At 42.7% G+C, this 23,197-nt stretch overlaps 1 protein-coding gene across 3 annotated transcripts in view; it reads left to right on the top strand.

Moving 5' to 3' along the window:
* The window catches only part of NUP214 (nucleoporin 214), a 164,709-nt gene that overhangs the window by 52,454 nt on the left and 89,058 nt on the right, over window positions 1-23,197 (top strand). For all 3 annotated transcript variants that reach the window (XM_033960858.1, XM_033960859.1, XM_033960860.1), the window contains exons 14-20: window positions 1,792-1,880; window positions 5,108-5,191; window positions 9,503-9,652; window positions 9,933-10,091; window positions 10,190-10,293; window positions 18,078-18,260; window positions 20,745-20,830. In XM_033960858.1, coding sequence (XP_033816749.1) covers window positions 1,792-1,880; window positions 5,108-5,191; window positions 9,503-9,652; window positions 9,933-10,091; window positions 10,190-10,293; window positions 18,078-18,260; window positions 20,745-20,830 — 855 coding nt within the window. The remainder of the gene's footprint in view (window positions 1-1,791; window positions 1,881-5,107; window positions 5,192-9,502; window positions 9,653-9,932; window positions 10,092-10,189; window positions 10,294-18,077; window positions 18,261-20,744; window positions 20,831-23,197) is intronic.

A 23,197-nucleotide genomic window follows, 5' to 3' on the forward strand; every position in this document is an offset into this window, starting at 1 on the left:
GACCCCTACTCGTTTACAAAAAATAGATAGTTCAAGATCTAATAGATGCTGGCACTGTCATATTGAAATTGGGACACTAGATCATCTTTTATTCTTTTGTCCATTTATCCTATCATTCTGGAAATCAATTTGGCCCCAAATTAACAAATTGTTAGAAAATCCGGTAGCCTTGACATATGATACTATATTATTTGGAACAACCATGAGAGCAAAAAGCCAAATTTCATCTAGTAATAACAAACTTTTATTTATTTTAACTGGAATTGCAATACAACAAATTACATCCAATTGGAAACAACATGATAGATTGAATTATATGTTCTGGTGGAATTCGGTATGCCACATATACAAAATGGAACTCGCTATTGCAACACACAAAGGATACATGAATAAATTTCAAAAAATATGGGGACCATTAACTGATTTTTGTAAAGAAGGATAATTTTTCCTATAAATAAAACTTGGAAATATTTGAAGACCGTTAACATGATTTCTCTAATGAAAAATCAACTTTTCCCATGATAAGATAATTGTAAAGAGGGGAACGGGGTGGGCTTTTCAATTTTGATTATTACATACTAAATTAATATTTAAAGAATGTACAATAAAATTGATTTATGTATTATTGGTTGGGAAGGAGGGTGGGACAGGGGATTATTATATTAATGTTAAACTTGATATTAATATATGAGTTAGTCAAGTGTGTATTTAAGTTTCTATTGAGTTTATTTGTAACACTTGCTGTAACACAAAAAAAAATGAATAAAGATTTAAAACAGTAAAAACAGCAGGTAAGAACCTAATTTCTCCTTTCGAGATCTTTCTAAATCTCTTACCAGACTCATAAGCTGCTAAAATCTTCTTTCTGAAGGCCTTAGACAGCTCTTTTGATTTCACCATGGTGTTTACTCTCACCGAGCAGTCATGAGCATACCAAACTAAATGGCTGAGGATTAAATAGGGCAAACCTCCTTCAAAATGCTGAGTAAAGATGTTCTAATCATATGCACCTGATGTGATACACCTGTGTGTGATTTGAGCCACTTTAAGTGGGAGGATATGGGGGGGGGGTGTCCTAATTTATTCCTGTTAGAATACACATTGTTGTGGATATCTTTTGTTTCATGAGTAAATCTAGGAAAAGTTCTGTTGTTTACCTGCAATTACATCACTTTCTTTTCCATAGATAAATAAAAAGATTTGACATCGATATGTAAACATTTCTTAAGAAAGAACTGAATATTTCATGGAGTGTCCTAATTTTTTCACATGACTGTATGTCATGTCTGCCTATCCAAGTTTGATTGTAAGCTCTTCCAAGCAGGGACCATCTATAAATGTCAAAATGTACAGCACTGCGTATGCCTTTCAGTGCTATATAAGTGATAAGTTGTAGTAGCATAAAGGGATTACAGATTTTTTAACCAGTAAACAGGGTTACTTTTAAACAACCTGGGAACCATTTTGGAATACCATGACTTGTGTTGCTTGTAGTCAAATTTTAAATGGGTGAATTGTTGTGATTCTGTGTAAGTGTTCTGGTTTTCTTTTATTAGCAGACTGCTGATTGTTTGTACTCTGCCTGATTGTTTGTACTCTGTCTATCTTGGGCCCCTTGTGATAAAGGGAGGGGGGTAGGGTTCTGTTTTCTTGTTACTTGTATACTTTTAAATGAGCATTTTGGATGAAGCTTTGTGATGTTTGCATCCTGTACGGTTTCTGAGCTCAATAAAAATTGTTTGACTATAAAATTATCCTTAGAGTATAACACTGTTTTCCTTTAAATTGCAGCATCACGACCTGTACAGATCGCCTCATTGGCTTCAACCCAGCAGAAATATAAGGTCACTCCAGCAGCAGCTAGAACAAGTCCTGCACAGGTAGGTTAATATACTGACCATCTGAGATATCCACGGCCAAGAACAGACTGCTGGGCCCAAATATTACATCTTGTTCTGTCTTGCTCCACCTGCTTGTGAAAAAAACTTGACATTAAACAGGGTTTCTGCTGCTGCTTTCTTGAAGATTTTTCTATTTTCATTATTAATAAGATTCTCTTCTCCCCCACCTTCCGCGAATGAGGCTATAGTATGCCATCCTAAAGTAGGTTAAAAAATTCACAAGTGAAAGTGGCCTTTTATTCTCTTTCCTAGAGTTCTGCATATGCATAAGAAAAGAGACATCTGTTGGTTCTTCAATGGATAGGTCAGCAGCTTTGGACATGATAGAGCACACCAAGTTATTGATGAAGCTGGGCAAGTTGAGGATAGGGAGAATTATATTGAACTAGTTTGAAACCTTTCTTATTGTCCGCAGATAAGTTCAGAACAAATGGGTTATTGCCCTCTACCATCAGATAGAAACATAGAAACATGATGGCAGATAAAAGCCAAATGGTCCATCTAGTCTGCTTTTCCTCAGTAACCATTATCTCTTTTTGTCTCCGAGAGATCCCACATGCCTATCCCAGGCCCACGTAGAAACTTGATGGCAAATAAAGGCCATGCTTCTCTTGGAACTTCAGTATTCTCTGTCTCCAGCAGATGATAGATGAACATAACCATGCAGTGTTCTGCTTGTACAATCTCTCTGGAAGCTGAACGTATGGGTTCTTGTATCTCTATTAGCTTCAGCTGCAGGGCAACTAAAAGATGATCCCTCCCCTTTGGGCTACCTGCCCGGGAGCTTCCTGTCTTGCTCAGTTTGTTCCTGCAGCTTCACTGTATGGTTTCATCTCAGTTAATTCTGCTCATGATTTGTTTTCACTTCCTAGACCTTTTTTTTTTTTTCCACGGATTTGTCCACGTGCTGCACATCCATTCCTTTCTGAGCACACTATGAAGACTCTTATCCACACTCTCTTCACCTCTTGCCTGGATTACTGTAATTTGCTTCTCATCCCCTTTCCATATTTTCTCGAGCTGATATAATCTCCTTGGCTGCTTTAGCCCATTTGTTCCCTGGTGGTTTACCTATATAAAAAAAAAAAATGCTCCAGGAACAACATAGGGGGAATTGGCTACTCTGTGTTGAGTTCAGGAGCATGTTCTGGAGCTTTACTGGTTGAATGTAGATTGTTTGATTTCCACTACTGGCTCCGTTCTGGCTACTTGGCGTGATTTTCCACTCTCGCTGATGGGGAGAGTGCACCTCTTTTGGATGGTTTTGTTCCCTAAGTGGCTCTACGTTTTCCAGACACTTCCTGTATGTTTCTTGCAGAAAGATATTGGGGCTTTATACTCTTTGTTATCGAAGTTTTGTTGGGGGGGTGGTAGGAAGCCTAAGTTGCGGTGGCAGTTGCTGTTGGGCTCCTGGGCCAGGGAGGCTTCGGGGTGCTGAATATCACTCTCTATAATCAGGCTTGCTTTTTACGATATGTCTGGGATTGGGTTTTGGGTACTACTCTTTATACTGACACCTCTTAGGAGTTGAGCAGGATAAAAAATATTCCTGTTCCAATCTCTTCTCCATGCTCGACTGGCGGAGGTGCTTGCTCCTAGTAGACATAGTGTCTTGTTTAGACCGCTTTGGGAGACGTGACAGCAGTTGCTTCCCCTGTGTTAGTGTTTTGTTGCCGCTGACCAGTAATCTCTCCTTACTTCCAGGGTTGGTCCCTTCTGTTTTTGGTAGATGGCGGGCTAGGGGCTTTGAACTTTGAACTTCTTTCCCATGTCTTGTGGTATGATGGGAGGCTCCTGTCCTGCAATGAGTTGCTACAGAGTGGCCTTTCACCTCCTGGCCTTGTTTATGCTCATTGTCAACTGTTACATTATGTGAGGTCTCTCCCTGGGGGTTCCCGATCTTTGGATTTTGGGATCCAGTTTCGTACCTTTTTGAAGGGGGAGGGGCAGATCCTGGGCCTAGGGTCTTGGCCTCCTTCTTTCATAGACAGCTTGGTGCCCTTGGGCCCTCTTGGGATTTTTCCTCTATTTTGGAGGCTTGGCAGCGGGATTTAGGGAGGGAGCTTGGGGTGGATTTTTTGCTCCAAGCTCTTAAATGTATCCAAGTTCTTGTACATAATGCTGAGCTCCTGGAATGCCACTATAGAACCCTTTTGAGAGCATATACATCCCAGAGTAAGGCCTACCACATGGGCTGTGTGGATACCCAACTTTGTACTACTTGTATCACTGAAGTGAATTATTATTTTCATGGCTTTTGGCTTTGTGAGAGTATTCAGGGTTTTGGGTGGGATCTGGCCTCCTTTTTACGGGGACTGTTGCATGTTCCCTTCCTTTTTCTGCGCTTCATATGCTGTTTGCTCACTTTTCTGTATTCTCTGTCTATACCTCTGCTGAAAAACTGTTTTTGAGCAAATGCTATATTTTGGGGAAAAAGTGTATTTTGAATTATTGGTTGGCTGATGTTCCTCCCTCCTTCTGGTATTGGAGAAATAAATTACATGAACTTATGGGATGGGAGGCTTAATAGCTTACTCCTCTCGCCATAGAAGTAGAGACTTTGTCAACACTTGGTCTCCTTATTTGGACATTTTACCTCCAGGGAGTCGTAGTCGTATTTTGAACAGACTGCAGTTGTTTCCTACCCCACCTGTCTGACCTTTGGTTACTTCTTTGCTGTTGGACTTGGGGGGAGGAGGAATGGGGGGAGGCTTTTGTAACCCAGGAGGACATCAGAGTACAGCCCTCTTGGGGGGGGTTTCACCTTTCTTATAACACTCAAAAATTGAATTGCCTGTCATTTTGCCTTTGTTTGTTTGTGGTTCTTTCGTGATAATAAAAACAGATATAAAATAAAAAAGTTAATTTAAAGAAAAGATAGAAGGGATGATCTGTAGGTATTGGAACAGCAGACCCTATCCAGCATAAGGCCCTGAAAATTTGGCCCTTTCTATAAAACCAATATAACACTAATTCAGGATTGTATTCAGTATTTTCTTGAGTTTTCTTTGAGTTGTTGTATGCATTTTCATAAATATCCCCATTCTGTGGAATGAATTAGGATCTGGCAAACTGTCTGTAAGACTTGAAAGGTTAGAGTCAGTGATTATCTGCTGAGATACTCACGTTTTATGGTATCACAGGTTCACACAGAGCATAATGGGCTAAAAATGCAATTATTGATGATTTTTCTCTTCTCTGTGCAGAACCTGCCAGTGTTGAGCACAGTGTTAGATAAGCAAGAGCAGTGGAAGGATTCAGACCCTGTGCTGGTTGGGATAGGAGAAGAGGTAAGGACAAAGTTCGGTTTTGATGTCATGTTCCGTGCAGTTTGCCACAATTTGTATATCTTTTTATTTGCTGTTGAGATGAAAATGTCATATGGTGCTGGTGGGGAGATCATTAAAGATCAATGTGCTTTTGCACCACTTTTATGGATCTCTAATCCTTTTATTTGCTGACCCATGCTTATTGGTAACAAAGTGTTTTATTATTTATTTATTTTAAACTGTATATACCGTATAAATTCTATATGGTTTACATAATAATATTTGTAAATATCGAACAGTACATACAAGTTCAAAAATAAAAGGAAACACTTTTCTATATAATTCAGAATATCCATTGCACTAAGGCATTTGCAGGTAATTATATTACATGATATCTCATCATAGGAAAGTATTTACAAACAATTGCATTTTCAACATGAGTAAAACAGGAAATGATAAAACATGGTATGTTCAAATCTTATCAGGTCAAGTATGCAGGCCAGCCCAACTATTAGGCAAGACTAAGCATTTGCTCTGAGGGGCAGAGACAGGTAGCAGAAAGCGAAACAATAGATCCTGACAAGCACACAAACTCAAAGAATCCTCAATGTGTACTTTTACCTACAGGAAGGGTGGACAGTTTTCAAATAGCCCATTTACATGTGTAAATTTTTTTTGGAACACACAGACAAACACATCCAAGTGTAATATTTGAAAGCATAATGCATTGGAGGAGGGACAGATTAAGTGCCTGAAAGTTAACTGAGGGGGAAGGGGTGGGGAACATAAAGCTAAGGGCAAACCTAGGGCAGATTTGTCCAAGCTCAGTCCTCAAGCAAGCAGAACAGGTTTTTAAGATATCCCAAATGAATGTGCATAGAAATTAGCCTAAGCCTAATCACAATGATTGTAGTATGTGTGTGAAAATTGGGAAGAGAATGTGAGTGATGGGGATTAGGTTCACTGACTAAATTATTCTGATATTTATTAATAAATTAAGTATTGGTAAGTTGTAAAAATACTGTAATGAAATGAACTGTGGGAGATAAGATTAAAATTGAATTGATTCAGATGATACTTGTTTGTATTAAATATTTAATAGCTGGTTTTAAGAAAATGAATGTGCATGAGAGAAATGTGAATACAATAAATGTATTGGGCATGCAAATCTTTCTCAGCTATCGATTTAACCTCAAATTGTAGGGAGTTGGCAAACCAGATACCCACCCCTTTAGTCCCCCCCCTTTTAGTATTGGAAACTAAATAAACATGGGGATATCTGGAATGGCGCACACCAAATATTCATGCTTCCCAAGCAGGTGAGTCTCCTGCGCCAACAAGATCAAGGCCTGAAGCTGGAGAGCTTCCTTAAACAGCAACTGTCTCCTAAATGGGCTATTCAGGCCTCATGCATTACAGGACAATAAATTAAATTCTAGAGCCATACCTATCACCCATTATGCGAAGCCTCACACCTAATCAGAATTATAAAGAGAACCCCTATCTCCTCAGCAGCCAAGGATCATGTCCCCCCCAACTTTCAAAACTGCGCCCTGTAAGACCATCCCAGAATCCCCCTCCTCCCCCCCACACCCCTCCATGTTACCTGCAACCCAAGGACCCTCCACAATGTTGGGGCCATCAAATAATAAGACCCATTCTAGGGGCCCATCTTAACTGTTTGCACAACCCTACCACACCACCCCGGCAGAAGCCACCTACAAATGCCACCCAATCACACAAAAGAAACCCCCCGACTTTCAATCAGGGGGAAACAAGACAATATACCATACCCCTTTATGGCAAAAGCATATAGAGGTAGAATAGAATATACAATTTTGCCGATCACTTCTTCTGCATTTGTATATTCCAGGGACTCCAATATGCCTCAAAATCTCAAGTTGCTGCAGCGCCCTCTATTTTTTAAATACCTGGGAGGGATGGGATATAATTTTTATTTTTTAAAATTCTTTATTCATTTTCAATCTTACATCAAGTTTACAAACATTAAAACAATATAGTTAAACACATCACTTGACAGTCTTTCTATTTTATCGTATAATACATAAAATTACCACCCTCCCCTCCCATCATTCCCTCTATTATTTTCCCAATATGAATAATAAAATATAAAGCCTCCTTCTTCCTAACATTAGATGGTGTATATTTCAATAGAAAATGGTATTTACTCATTACAATATAATTTTTATCTATTAGTTTCATAAATGATAGAATTTCAATGATGTATTTATTGACGAATGTTTAATATATATGTATCTGTTGTAAGATGAAAAATGAATAAAGAATTAAAAAAAAATAAATAAATAAATCTTCTACTTTGTCTGTAAGTTGCAACAGGGTTTGTCTGCATTCATGCAACACCTGGTCACAGCCAGAGATAGAATCCGCATGTTCCTCCAGCCACACTTAGTTGTCTGCCACCCTCTGTCCCAGGGCCGTTATTCCCCCTTCCCCCCACCCCCACCCTGGTGATCCGCAGTTAGCAGGGTGAGATCTGGGCAAACCACCTTAATGTTGGTTTTAATTTTGGCCATCCAAGCCTTCAGTGCCCGACAGAATGACGCAGGACCTACTCCTGCTGGAACATTGGTCAGAGACTTGGCAACTAAGTTTCAATGCCAAAAAGTGTAAGGTCATGCACCTTGGCAACAGAAATCCATGCAGAACTTACACCCTAAATGGCAAGACCTTAGCAAGAACCACTGCAGAACGGGACTTGGGGGTGATCATTAGCGAATACATGAAGTCTGCCAATCAAGTGGAGAAAGCTTCATCCAGGGCCAGACAAATCATGGGCTGTATACGTAGAAGTTTCGTCAGCCGTAAGCCCGAGGTGATAATGCCGCTGTACAGATCCATGGTAAGACTCCATCTGGAATACTGTGTACAATTCTGGAGACCACATTACCAAAAGGATGTGCTGAGAGTTGAGTCGGTTCAGCGTATGGCCACCAGGATGGTCGCAGGACTCGAGGACCTTCCATATGAGGAACGGCTGGGCAAGTTACAGCTATACTTGAAGAACGCAGAGAGAGAGGAGACATGATCGAGACGTTCAAATATGTCACGGACCATATCAAAGCAGAAGAATATCTCATTTTTCTTAAAGGACCCACGGCAACCAGAGGGTATCTGTTGAAAATCAGGGGAGGGAAATTCCATGGCGACACCAGAAAATATTTCTTCACTGAAAGGGTGGTTGATCGCTGGAATAATCTTCTGCAACAGGTAATTGAGGCCAGCAGCGTGCCAGATTTTAAGAAAAGATGGGATTGGCATGTGGGATCACTTCATGGGCGTAGTTAGGGGGTGGGTCATTAGTGTGGACAGACTGGATGGGCCATGGCCTTTTTCTACTGTCATTTTTCTATATTTCTATGATTCCTCTGCCAATTCAGCACTGTTTGCCCCCAAACTTCCGTCCCCGGGATGTGCTGCACTGGTATCAATTGAAGCCTTCACCCCCGCTTTACCTTCCACGTGGATCAGGGGCAGCTGCTTGGAATAAGCAAACTCCACCAAACTCAGAACTCGCGGTTTCACCGCTGTCTGTTCAGGGAGCTCTTCCGCAGGCTAGGATTGCACACAAACACTGTCAGAAGCCGTCGGGGAAGCGTGAGGCAGGCAATTAAAGCTGTGTGGCACGCGTAGCTAAAAGCTCAAGCATCCATCTTGGGTGCTGACGTCACTTCCTCCTCCAGCTATTGATTTATGAGTTATGTGGGGGGTCTGCTATGTCAAAACCAGGTCCTCAGCCTTTCCTGTAGCAGCATCATTCCTGTGGAATGCATTTCCAGGAGTAATATGGCTATGCATTAGCAAAGTAAATTTTAAAAATATTTGAAACCTCATCTGTTTGTGCAAGCATTCCATGCAGTGTAGATGTACCTGTTAATTAATGGAATGAAATGATAAGATTTGTCATTATGGGTTAGTTTGGTGGATGTTTTCTTATTTATTTAGTATATTGATACTTGCACCACCAAAGATTTTTTTGGTCTTAGACTATAGTAGGTAGTCAGTCAGTTGGGAGGTGTTTTTTATGGATCAGGGCTATAAAATGCTGCAATTTGTTTAGGGCTATAAGGTGGGTTGATTGTTTTTGGGTTGGTTTGTTTTTCATAAATAGTAAAATTCATTAAGGATATCCTGAAAACCTGGATTGTTTGCAGTCCTCGAGGACTAAACTTAGAAAAACCTGACCCAGGGCATCAAGTATAGCACTAGTCCTGCAGGCATGTTGTCTTACAACTTTCAGCTGGATTGCAGATTTTGTTTAATGTACTATATGTGAGCATTTCTGTGCTGCAGATTGCACATTTCCAGAAGGAGATGGAGGAGCTGAAGAGTCGAAGCGCCAAAGCCTGTTTCCAGGTGGGCACTGTTGAAGAGATGAAGCAGCTTCGTACAGAATCCAAGGACCTCCACAACTTTTTGCTAGAGATCAAAAAGACAACAGAGGTAAGAAAAAGAATAGAGCTCATTGCAGGGAAAGCTGTGACAGCAGACCTGAACATTGCATGCTGCAGGTAGCAAATGGGACTGGTAAGTCACATCTGCAATTCCCAAGGCATACACACCCAGTGGTACAGTCTGCATGCTCTTCAGTGTGATGATCTGCACAGTATGACTGTCACCAGAGCAATGGCACTGAGAAACGGCATGGCCTATAAATATTGCATTTCCTGTTTCTGTGCAGACCTTTTCCTTTCAATTTTTCCCTTATCCTTTCCTCTGCTAGTCCCTTCATGGAGACATTAGTATTCTGAAAACGACTTTGCTGGAGGGCTTTGCAGGTGTTGAAGAAGCGAGGGAGCAGAATGAGCGAACGCAAGACTCTGGATATCTGGCCTTGCTTTACAAAAAACCTCTGGACCCCAAAAGTGAGGCCAAAATGCAGGTATAAGAGAGTAGCTTGGCAGTCTCCTCTCAGCCACTGACTGCATTTTCAAGTGGAAGTGATAGGCCATGTCTCCTTCTTTTCTTCTTTCCCCACAGGAGATCCGGCGTCTGCACCAGTATGTGAAGTTTGCTGTGCAGGATGTGAATGATGTCTTAGATCTGGAGTGGGACAGGCATCTAGAAAGGAAGAAGAAAGAGAAGTGAGTGAGATGAGAAGCAAGACATTTCTCATAGGAATTTACCTTAGCTGCTGAAAAGAGAGACCTAAAAATAGATACCAACTAGGACTATTTTTTCAGTTTCCACTGAAACTGCCACTAAAATTGTCTGAAAGATTTTGGCGAAAACTGAAAACTCAAGTTTGGTTGGCTAAATGTGAACCAGTGAGGGCCGCCAGGGATTGTCAGAGCTTGCAATCAGCAGTCTGCAGGCCTCTGCTAAAACCACAGCATCCAATCTAGAATAAAATAATTTAAATAATGAAAGACCATATTTTACTTTCAAGCAGCTAATGAAAAATGAAACTAAAAGTTATGGTGCTTTTACTGTAGCTGACTTTGCATTACACTCAGAATGACATCTGATGGCATAACTAGAGAATGACACGGTGAACAAATACCTGCCTGCAGCTACTGCGGACTGACGCGCCACAAACACCGGAGCAAAACTTTTCACCATCCACAAGAATGGTGAAAAGCTTTGTCCCTGCAGTTAGAAGCACCCCCTCGTTCCTTACCGCCATTAACTACTTGGGGGAATACGCGGCACTTCGTGGGTTTCTGCCCCCTTCCTCCCCAATGTGGAGCCACTGCCATTCGCTGTCGCCGCTGGGGATCCTATTTGTAAACAGGCCTCCTTTGGGAAGGCTTGCGAGTCAGATATGTGCAGCATTCAAGAGCCGTTGCCCACATCCATGCAAAGAACAAGTGCGGCTGAAGGCATGAAAGAGCAGCCCAGCTGGATGGCCCTGAAGAGAGTGAGTGCGGCGCTGAAGGGAACAAGTAAGGGAGAGAAGGGGATATGAACATAGGTCAAAGGGAGAAAGGAGTAGGGGAAGGAGCTTTGGGACATGGGAGGGGCATGAGTTTGGTACAAAGGCTGGAAGGCAGGGGATGGGGGCACAAACCCGGGACACAGAAGGAAGAGAGAGGGCATAAACTTGGGATACAAGGGAGGGAGGAAGGGGCACTAAGTTGGGACATAGGAAGGAGGGAATAGAAAGGGAAAATTGTTGGGCATGAGTGTGTGAGTGAGAAGGAAAGAGATGGTGCACGTGGGGAAAGGAAGAAAGAGGAAAATTGTTAGGCTGAGAGAGGAGTGAGGTAGAAATGCATGGGGAAAGATGAGAGGAAGAAATGTTGGATATGGTGGTGGAGAGGGAACAGAAGGACAGATTGAAGGGGATGCAAGAGGGAGAAATGGTGGACATAGTGATAGAGGGAGAGGTGTGGTATGGTGCTGGAACGGTGTGATAGAAGGAGAAATGTTAGGCATGGGGCTGGTGGGCAGTGGTGAAATATGCTGCACATGATCTGGGGGATGATTGAGGATGAAATTTTGGATGTAGCAGTAGAGGGAGTGGGAGAGATGCGCCCTGGATCTCTCTCTTTTTCCCTACTCCCTAAACATGAGATGCTGAACATGGGAAACAATGCATACACAGAGATAGAAGATGAATGGTGAGCATGAAGAAAGAAGAAATGTCAAATGGTCAGGAGACCCTGGCAAGTGAGTTAAGAGAAGACAAAAAAACAGAGACTAGCGCCTGAAACCAACATGATTTGAAGAATAAAATGGCAAGACAACAAAAGGTAGAAAAATAATGTTATTTTCTGTTTTGTGATTAAAATATATCAGATTTGAAATATGTATCCTGAGGAACTGCAAAGCCCAGGCCATGCTTCTTTAGCTTCCAGCTGGCTTAGGGTACTCTCTGACCAGGGGGCAGTTGTCCTAGTTGCACTCCCCTAACATTGTTCCTGTCATGTGTGACTGAGGCATTCTGTTAGCATGATTTTTCTGTGTTACATTCTGTAATAATTTGGCTTATTCAGTTTTCTCGATAGTGGAGGAGATATTTGTGAAGGGGAGGGGAGAAAGAGGTTTTGTTGATCCTTACTGTGTATTATATGTATTTATAAAATGACAGTCGTACAGAAATTTGTTTCTTTTTATACTTTAATAAAATAAGTTCAATATAAAATCATAACTATTCGAGGCTTGTGCAGATGGGATCAGATGGCTTGCGGGGATGGGGACTGAGCTCGCGGGGGTGGGGACTGAGCTGGCGGGGATGGGGCCAAATTTTTTCCCCGTGTCATTCTCTAGTCATAACTTCACATAGTCTAATTCCTAAGGAGTTCATCATCCCAAATTTACAGACGACTTTATTTATTTATTTCTAGAATTTCTAGACCACTTATAACTAAGTGGTTAACAGTTAAAACATTCACAATAGACCTATCTTCACATTTCCTTCTTCCCAGCCCACAGGAGTTGCTTGTGATGTCATGTGCTGGAGAAGCATTTCCAGTTTTCTGTGCTTCCCTTCAGCCTGGCCATGGCACCTCATACCTTTACCAAGGTGATGGTAACAGTAGAAGCGCTCCTCTGCAAAGCTGATTCAGATGCAATTATCAGAGCTCCATCCAAGGAGGAATGTGAACTGGCAGTTTTGAAAGTGGTGCAACTCCTCCAGGATTTGGGTTGCATAGTCAGCCTCAAGAAGAGTCAGCTGGAATCGATTCAGTGCCTGAAGTACCTGGGAGTCTTGTTCAACATGGCCTTGGGCCAAATATTTCTTCCAGAGCCATGCAGACTGAAGCTCCAGAAGCAAATTTCAGAGCTGGCTCCCACGGCCTGGCATTACCTGCAGGTCTTGGGATCGATGACCATATAGGTGGTTCCTTGGGTCTCTTCAAGACTCTCTCCTCTCTCACTGGTCCCCTCAATTGGAGTTGCTACAACTGCTGTTACCCTGGCTACCTACTGTGAAGAGCAGCTTGAGGTGGTGGCTGAGGTCAGCTGCCCTTTCCAGGGGCATGCCTCTTCTTATCTCCTCCTGGGCGATACTAACTAATGATTGATTCCAGCTTTTACGCTTTGGGTGGGTCACTGCATCGTACACCCAGCCCAGAGACGTTGAACTCTGGCTCAGCAGAAGTGGACCATAAATCGCCTGAAACTCGGAACCATTCGTCTAGCGCTTCAGGCACTAGAGAAGTCTCTGGAAGCCAAGGCAGTCAGTCTTCTCGGACAATGCAACAATGGTAGCAAATGTCAAAGGCAAGGAGGCACCAGAAGTGCCCCGTTGCGCCTAGAAGCTTAACTTGTCTTCCAATGAGCAGAAACCCACTTGCAGGAGTGGAAAATGTGCAGGCCGACTGTCTCAATCGGCAGACTCTCAACCTAGGTGAATGGTCACTGGCTCCACAGGCATTCAATGCCATAGTTCAGCAGTGGGGTCCTTCACAGATGGACCTGATGGCTTCAGTGGTGAACACCAAGATGCCTCATTTTTACAACTGAAGTGAAGGATTGGATGCTCAGAAGTGAAGGATTGGATGCTCAGAAGTGAAGGATTGGATGCTTTAGTCCAATCGTGGCCAGAGAACGAACTTTTATGTGTATTTACCCCATAGCTCATGCACAGTCGAGTCATTCACAGAATTGCGATCCATCCTGGCTTGGTAGTCCTAGTGGTGCCCAATTAGCCTTGCAGACCTAGCCCATCTCCAGAGGGATAATGGCCTTAAACTGTGTGGTCCAAGTGGATCTTCTCGCTCAGGGACCAGTTCCTATTGAGAATCTGGAACATTTTGGGCTTACAGCATGGCTCTTGAGCTGGGAGCCCTGATAAGCAAGGGTTATTCAGACGTGGTCATTACCACATTGCTCAGAAGCCATCCATGATGGTGTTCCTCTGATTTTGGTAGTTCTGGACTTTTTGCAGGAGGGACTTCAGAAGGGGCTGTTGGTAGGTTCTCTGAAAGTGCAGATAGCAGGCCTGCCTTGTTTCCAAGCTCGGGAGGAAAGAGGTTCCTTGGCCTCTCACCCAGAAGTCACCCGGTTCATTAAATGGGTCTGTGGTTGCTCCCTACGGCGCACTCCCCTTTCTCTTCCTGGAACCTTAACATCGTGTTGCAAGATCTCAGTACTGCTCCTTTTGAGCCCTTACAAAAGGCTTCCCTTTTGGATCTTGCAGTCAAGACAGTGTTCCTGTTGGTGATTATGTTGGTGAGACAGTCTTGTTTTTCTAATACAATAAACCATACTAAAATACAACTGCTACTGCAAAGAATGTGTATGTCATTTACATACAACAGGATCTGAAAATATGTATGTTGCCGTTGTAAAATACGGTTGTTTCTTTGGACTTTTCATTTAGGAGTCCTGTTATAAAATCAGACCTGCAGTCAGAGTAATTTTATAAAGGGTGTATATTAGAGGGTAAGCAGGCACCTACTTAGGCGCTGTTTTATAAAGATGCATAAGTGCCTATGGGGCTCATAATTGAAACTTAAACACGTCTAAAAACCCGTCCAATCAGCACTTGGACAATCTAAAAGACAGGTCGTCCAAGTGCCGATAATAATCAAACCAAATTTCTGGACATATCCAGGGACTTTCAGCCAAAATGCTGCTTTGCACCCAGAGCTGAAAGGGGCGTATCTGGAGGAGTGGTTGGGGCGGGATGGGGACCTAGACTTAGTCATCATGCAGAGATAATTGAATGTTTCACAAGATTTCATGGCCGAAACTTATACATTGTAAAAGATGATGAAAAGCAGGTATAAGTGGCAAAAAGGTATCCAAAGTGACCAGATAACCATTTCAGAGACAACGTAAAGACCCCCCCCCCCGCTCCCCCAGTGATCACTGACCCCCCTCACACTGCCACAAATATCAGAATAAAAAAGTACATACCTGTCTCCGGAACATCAGCACCTGCTATAGGAAAGCCTACTAGAACTGTATACAGGTATCTTAATTAGTCTGGGGGATGGGTGAACCATAGAGAGGAGTTAGCCTGGGGGATTAGTGAACCATAGAGAGGAGGGCCCAGGCCCATAAGCCACTCTAACCACTACATTCATGATGGAAAATGTGAGCTCACCAACCCCCTCCCCCACACTCTACTACCAACCCCCCAAACCCTACTCTACTCTCATATAGGTGCCACCTACAGCCATAAGGGCTATTGGGGTTGTAGATGGATGGGTATAGTGTATTTGGGGGGGCTCACCATAACCTATAAGGGAGTTCTGATAAGAGGTTTATGTGGCACCTTTTTTGTGAAGTTCGGAGCAGTGCCCTGTAAGGTGCCCCACTTCTCTGTTGCCATGTCTGGGTGGTCCATCACAATGCTAGCCCCTCCCACGTCCAAATGGTCTTGTTCTGGGCATTTGGGATTTGGATGAATTTTTGATATAAAGATAGACGTACTGGTGGTCTGGACAATGAATGGCCTGGATGTCCAGATAGACGATTTTTGGAAAAAAATAAAATAAATAAATTCTAGACATATTTTTCGAAAAAGGACATTTTACCCCTGCCAGCTTTGGGCGTCTAGCGCCATATGTATCTTTTGATTATGCCCCTCCCGTTCATCACGTCTCCCTCTGAAATCACCCCCACAGCAACAGAAGCGCTAAACCTGATGGATCAATGGACCACAGAATTCAGACTGAAGCTCAATTCAAATAAAACTAAATTCTTTATAGCCTCGCCACACCCACATATCACGACAAAATCAATACACATTAACAATCTTAACTACCCCATTCAACCAACAATGAAGGTTCTGGGGTATTACTGGACCAAGGTCTAACTATGAAAGACCATGTGGACTCCCTAGTCAGAAAAGGGTTTTTTACTCTCTGGAAACTTAGGTCCATTAGAGCATACTTCGATGCCTCAGCATTCAGAATTCTAGTACAATCCCTAATACTAAGCCACCTTGACTATTGCAACATTACCCACCTGGCCATCCCCCGGAAGCAAATGCAGAGACTTCAACTGATACAAAATGCAGCAGTCAGGTTAATTTTCGGGCTGCAGAAGTCCGATCACATAACCCCTTCCTACCGACTCCTGCACTGGCTGCCAATGGAGGCACGTACGAAGTTCAAGCTGGGATGTCTCTGCTTCAAGGTATTATCTGGCCTAGCCCCTAAATACATAACAGACCTCTTCTCATTCTCAACCAACAGACATGAGAGAAGAACACACCTGAAATTTGTTTCCCCACCGGCTAGAGGATGCAAATATAAGAGATACCACCAACAACTTCTATCGTATCAAGCAGCCTTATGGGGCAAAGACTTAGAAAAACTAATTACACACACAAACAACTATGGTGAATTTAGAAAACACCTAAAAACATTCCTGTTCTCGAAATACCTAGGTAACGACTCAGGACAATAGCCCCCTTCGTAATCCCACCCAGATCTGATCTTGTAAACTGTTAACCTCTGATCTCTAACTATGATTGCTCCATTCAATTTATGGAATTTCTCTAATTCATTGTAAATCGCACGGAACTTCACGGTCCTGCAGTATATAAACTGTTGCTATTATTATCACTGTTGTTACTATCATGTTCTCAGCTATACTCTGTAAGTCGCTGTCTGTACAGTTTCTCTTCGTTGTGAACCGCCTAGAAGTCACAAGATTGTTGGCGGTATATAAGAATAAAGTTATTATTATTATCTTCATAAAATACTAATATTTAAGCAGTATTTAAATGTCTAAATTTTAACAGTAAGAAATCCTTTGCAGTCATGCGAATCTTACGACAAATACGAAAATTCTTCAACAGAGCAATTCTGACTCCTGGTCCAGGCCTTAGTTCTTGGACTACTAGACTACTGCAACGTCCTTTATCTATCCTGCCCTGCAAGCATGATAAAACAATTACAGACTGTACAAAACATGGCCCTCAGACAGATCTACTCACTCAGCAAATACGATCACATCACTGCAGCATACCTAGGCACGCACTGGCTCCCAATGCAAGCACGAATATTATTCAAATTCTACTGTCTACTATTCAAATCCCTGAATGGTGCTACCCCCACCCACTTCAAGGATCACCTTATCCAGAACAGCTCAACCAGACCAACGACTCCATTTATTCACCCCCCAATAAAGGCATGCAGTGCAAGAGGTTTTACAATGGATTACTAGTAACTCAGGCAGTGAAAATAGACCATCATCTCACCCACATACTGTTAATTTCACCTGACTACAAAACCCTCCAAAAAGACAAACTAAAACTCCAAAAAGACAAACTAAAGTCGTGCCAAGTTTCTCACATTGTGGACAATGTCATAGTTGTGTAACTAGTATCTGACCCTGTAATTCTCCTGGAAATGACCGGCTTACCTCTTTTGTAATCCACCTAGAACTGCGAGGTTAAGGCAGAATAAAAGTCACTAATGTAATATAATGTACTTCTGGCTCTGTTTGTTCCTAGTATGCAAAGTTTGAAGAATGATCTGAAATTTGGCAGCTAAAATTTAATGCTAAGAAATGCAAGGTCATGCATTTGGGCTGCAAAAACCCAAGGGAATGGTACAGTTTAGGGGGTGAAGAACTTATGTGCATGACAGAAGAGCGGGACTTGGTGTGATTGTATGTGATGTTCTTAAGGTGACCAAACAGGTTGAAAAGGTTCAATGATATGAATTGAAATGAAAAGTGTCAATACAGTAACTTGAGTTGGATTATATTATTGTGATCCGCATTGAAACTTATAGGTAAATATGGAGCTGTAATATAATGTAATAGATCATTCAATAAATTTTAATGTGTTTTAACCTACATGCATACTTGTAAACTCTGCCTATACTCATAGGCTGGTTAAAATTTTCTAAGAAACTTTTTACATATACAGGTGTTGCAAACACATGAAAATTACTAGAAGATTACCCCATTGTGTTCAATATTCACCTGTTTTTCTTTTGTGTCCCTTGATGTCCAGGCGGTTGCTGGTTCCTGAACGTGAAACACTGTTTAATGCACTTGCAAACAATAGGGAAATAATCAACCAGCAGCGACAAAGGCTGAACCAGTTGGTGGAAAACCTCCAGCAGTTGCGTCTCTACAACCAGACATCTCAATGGAGCAGCACCAGCGACACCACCTCTCAGGGCAGCAGCCTGAGGTTGGTGTAGCATCTCTGGAGTACTGAAAAATTTTCTTGTATTCGCCAGGGAGGAAGGCTTTTGAACTTGGGTTTGTGTGTGTGTGTGGGGGGGTGTCTAATAAGAGGGGCTTAGGCACCTCCAATATTCCTGACCCACCTAGACTGTATGATATCTAGTATGGATCCCCCGGTTCTGTCAGACCTCTGGGTCCTGGAAGGGAGTTCATGGTGTCTGTTTGGGGAGGGGGGTTCATGGTATCTATTTGGGGAGGAAGGGGGCGTTCTGACAGTGGTGGAAAGTCTCCCGGTTTGGGGGGGGTTCTGGGCTGGGCTGATAGCATCGGCAGCAGAAGCAGAGAAGGAACACTAGTAGGAGGCAGGGTATTAGGAATGGTATTTCGGGGGGAACTCAGATATAAACTGAGACCCCCGAAGCAATCCAGATAATTGTACATTCTGATAATCGGCGTTCTACTGTATATGTACTGTATTTTTCACTCCATAAGATGCACCGGACCATAAGACGCACCCTAGATTTAGAGAAGGAAAACCAGAAAAAAAATATTCTGAACCAAATTGTGTACTAATATATACCAGGCTCTGCCCCCTGTCTCCCTTTCCCTGCCAGGCTGTTCATTTCATTTTTCATATACACACAATACACACAGCAGATATAAATGATCAAAACTGACACATTTTGATCACTAAATTGAAAATAAAATAATTTTTCCTACTTTTGTTGTTTTGGTGATTTCATGAGTCCTTTTCCTTTCTTTATGCAGACCCAAGAATTGTCCCTTTATATTCCCTCCCTCCCTCCCATGTCCCGAGTTCGTGCCCCCTCACTGCCTTCTAGCCTTTGTCCTTTGTTCTCTCTCCCTTCCATGTCCTGAGTTCATGCCTCCTTGCCCTCACTGCCTTCCAGCCTTTGTCCTTCGTCCTCCCTGCTGCGCTGTAAACTGCCTTCCTCTCCCCATGCGTGCTGAAACCTGCCTACCCTCCGCGGATGCCTCTTCCTCTGGCCATGGTCTGCCGCCGCTACACCGCAACTCAAAGAAGGGAAGTGCCAGCATGCAGCGATTGCAGGTCATTGGCCCACAAGCCTTCACCCGACGTCAGAACTAACGTCAGTTCTGACGTCGGGAGAAGGCTTGTGAGCCGGCAACGTGCAATCGCTGCACGCTGGCCCTTCCCTTCCTTGAGTTGCAACGGCCAGCAGGGAGCAGCGGCGGCGGGGCGCAGCGGCAGGCAGTCAGCCTGTGTACCCCCAACAAGTGGGTCATTTTAAAAAGGTACACTGGGGTGGGTGGGGGGTGTTTTAAAAAAAGTTTCCTTCGCTTCAAAAGATACACTGAGATTTCCACCCAATTTTGGGTGGAAAAAAAGTGTGTCTTATGAAGTGAAAAATACGGTATTTCTGGGTGGAAAAAAACAGACATTATTATAAGCCTAGTGGTAGACAATGGGAAAATGATACATAATATCAGCTAAAACAGTTTAGAAGTGTTTCATTTTAATAATAGCCTTGAGTTACATGAAAAAAAATTTTTGCCAAGCTGTGATGGCAGACCCTGGATGGTAAGATCTGACTGCGCTCTCTTTATATTGAAATAACTGTTTTTGTTGTACATTGTAAAACGAACATGGAATCACAGAATGTCCAGTGCCATGATGTTTCCTGACCAAGTCCTAATAGCCTCCAGATTCTTCCCTATTCAAAAGCTCTAAGCTCTATAGCTGTGGAGATGAGCTGAATTCTGACAGTACAAAAAGAAAAGTGAAAGATTTTACTTTATGCAACAAATACAGTAGTATCTTTCTCCTTGGAAGCTGAGCGGACATTTTGACTGATTTTGAGATCATTTATCTAAAGAAACAGAGAAACATGAAGGTAGATAAAGACCATGTGACCTATCCAGTCTTGCCCATCCATATCACCTACTTTGCCTTAGAGATCCTATGTACTTGTCCTAAGTAACAGATACAGTTTTCATTTCCGTGACCTCCACTGGGAGGCTGTGCTATGAATTCACCACCTTTCTGTGAAGTATTTCCTTAGGTTACCACTTTCATTTTCATCCAATGCCCCTTCATTACAGAGCATCCTTTCAAATGCAAGAGACTTGCCTCATGTGCATTTATGCCACAGAGATATTTAAATATCTCTATCATATTTCCCTCTCCGACCTTTCTTCCAAATTGAGTTCTTTAAGTCTGACCCATATGTTTTATGACAGAAACCACTAACCATTTTAGTAGCTGCCCTCTGGACTGATTCTATCCTGTTTATATTTTTGAAGGTGCACTCTCCATATCTGTGTTTAAATTTTGTAAATTGATTTGTAATTTTTGGATTTGAGCACTGGTAGAAAGATGTGTAAGGTATGAACAGTGTCAACCTTCATAAGAAGGTACTATACTTGCTGGGAGGACTGTTCTTCAAAGGAGCAGGGGAAATTCTAATAAGCACATCTTTTTATACTTCTTTTTTTCTCCCTCTAGCTTTGACAGTGAACTTGAAAGTCTTCGCAATGCTTTGACCAAAAACACCTTGGAGTCTCTAACTAAACCCCAACCAAAACAGCCAGGTGAATATATTTCAGATTCTTCTGCTTTTTTGATATATTTATTTTTAACTATTACTATATGACTGTATCCAGAAAATCATCCTAAATCAAAGGAAAAGAAATTAAAATAAATTAGAGCCTAGAAGAAAAGAGAGTGTCCGTAGTATCAATCTATAATCCTGATCCTAATCCCCCCCCCATCATTTCCAGTGCAAAGGGTACAATAGGCTTGACATGTGGGTTTCTTCCCCTCATCCATGAGGTTCGCAGAAGGCATCATTTACATTTTTCAGCTCTGCCTCCTTGTGTCAATGGGCTGTGCCTCAGCTCCTCAAGCGAGAAGAGAAGATGTCTTTTTTTCTGCTCCGTATCTGATTTATTCTTTTCAGGTTTTTATCTGATTTTTGAGGCTTCCTGGTGCTCCAGAGGTTCCAAGAAATCCTGGGACAGCTGTGCCTGAGAGAAGATACAGTCTCTGGATCAGAGAGCTGTAACTGGGAAGGTAACCTTTTTACAAGGAACCTACCTAGTCGACCTGCATTAACTTTTCAGCAGCTTGTGGAGTGTTCCCCTGGGAGCTCAGCTTGCCCCTGATTTATCAGGCGCTTGAGCACAGGCTGTGTGGCTCTGTGTTGGTCCAGACAACTAGCAGGTGCTGACTGTGTTCCCCTGAAGACACGTGAGGAACTAGCAGGGTTGAAGGTTTCAGACCCTTGGGGTTCTGACTAAAAAGCAGCCCGAAGAGATATAAGAACCTAGAGAAATCTACAAGCTTGTCTGATGCAGAAATCTTCTCCATAGTCCAGCTGCAGTGAGAGCTGATGCAGGCAACGCACATTCCAGTTCTGTGAGCACAGTGCATTACCATTTATGGGAGACATCTGAGTGTGGAGTGGAGGTGGGGCTTGAAATTCAAAGTTTTAAGAATATCTGGGACCTATAGGATCGCCCATCTATAAAAATACCTTCCCTGGGTTTTTGGAACTTTAATTAAGCTCTCCTGGGTAGTATTTTGGTGCTAAAATGTTGCTGTAACAACCATCTTGGATTTCCCAATTTTATTTTAAAAGCCTCTATTTGCTTCAACACCTCGATTTGGGTAATAATCAATTTCTATGAACTATCCAGGCTTTTCTACCCCTATATCTTGCTAGCTTTGTGCTGGATGCTTAACTGAGGAACGTTCATATGCCATGGGGCACATAACAGGGGGTGGGAGCACTGGGCTTAGCCCCCTCTGGTCTCTCCAGGGTCCTAGGTCACAGGAAGCTCATTGGTTGGGGCATAAGTCCCCCCCCACCAGAGCCCTTGAATGGTGACTCAGCATCGGTGGCGAAGCACAAATGTGGAGATACCACTTTGGTCTTATGGTAGGGCTCTTGAGCGTGCAGCCTTAGCACAGAAAGGATACTCAGAAATAGTCATAACTACCCTTCTGTAATCCAAGAAGCCAGCGACTGTAGCAGCTTATGTTAAATACTGGAAAACATTTCAGCACTGGTATGATGGTTATAAGGTAGAAGCTCTACTTCTGTGGAGATGATGCGGTATACAAACTTAAGGTTTAGTTTAGTTTAGTACATGGCGCTCATATCCATAATCCTGTCATTCCTTCAGGATGGCCTTGAAAAGGGCCTAGCAGTTGACTCTCTCAAGGTGCAGGTAGCCAGTCTCTCATGCTTTAGAGCTCGAGTAGAGAAAGAGTCATTGGCTTCCTATCCTGATGTAACTAGATTCGTGAAGGGAGCATTACAGCTGCATTCTCCTGTGCGACAAGTGGTGTTCCCTCTAAGCTGAGCAGGTGTCCTCCAGCTGCATTGCTACCACTAGGGGGTGGAATATTTTCAGTCGCTAAGGACAGGTATGTTCCCTGGAGTCCTGCAGAACTTGCCTGTCCCTCACAATTGAAAAATGTGACAGTAAAACAGCACCCTCTATTGGTGAGACTGTGGCCGGAAAGACGAAATTCATTCATCACCTTGAGATAATGGAGGACTCTCCTCACGTCCAGTAATACCAAGACTTAGTCCTTTTACTTCATGTCCGTAGCATGGAACGCTGGAAGCCAGACTTCTTGATTTACATGGAAGGCCAAAAACACTTTTGGCAAAAAAAGAAAGCACCATTTGTAGGCACACGCCAGCCTCCATAAATCAGAGGAAGAGTTCCCTGCATGATAACAGCCTGGAGCTCTGAAACCCTTCTTGCCGAGGTGACAGCCACCAGGAAAATTGTCTTGACTGTAAGATCCATCAGTGACACATTCTGTAGGGATTCACATGGAGCCTTCAAAACCATATTAAGATTCAATTATTGAATCTTAATATGGTTTTGAAGGCTCCATGTGAATCCCTACAGAATGTGTCACTGATGGATCTTACAGTCAAG

This window comes from Geotrypetes seraphini, chromosome 10, assembly GCF_902459505.1.
Source record: "Geotrypetes seraphini chromosome 10, aGeoSer1.1, whole genome shotgun sequence".
NCBI lineage: Eukaryota > Metazoa > Chordata > Amphibia > Gymnophiona > Dermophiidae > Geotrypetes > Geotrypetes seraphini.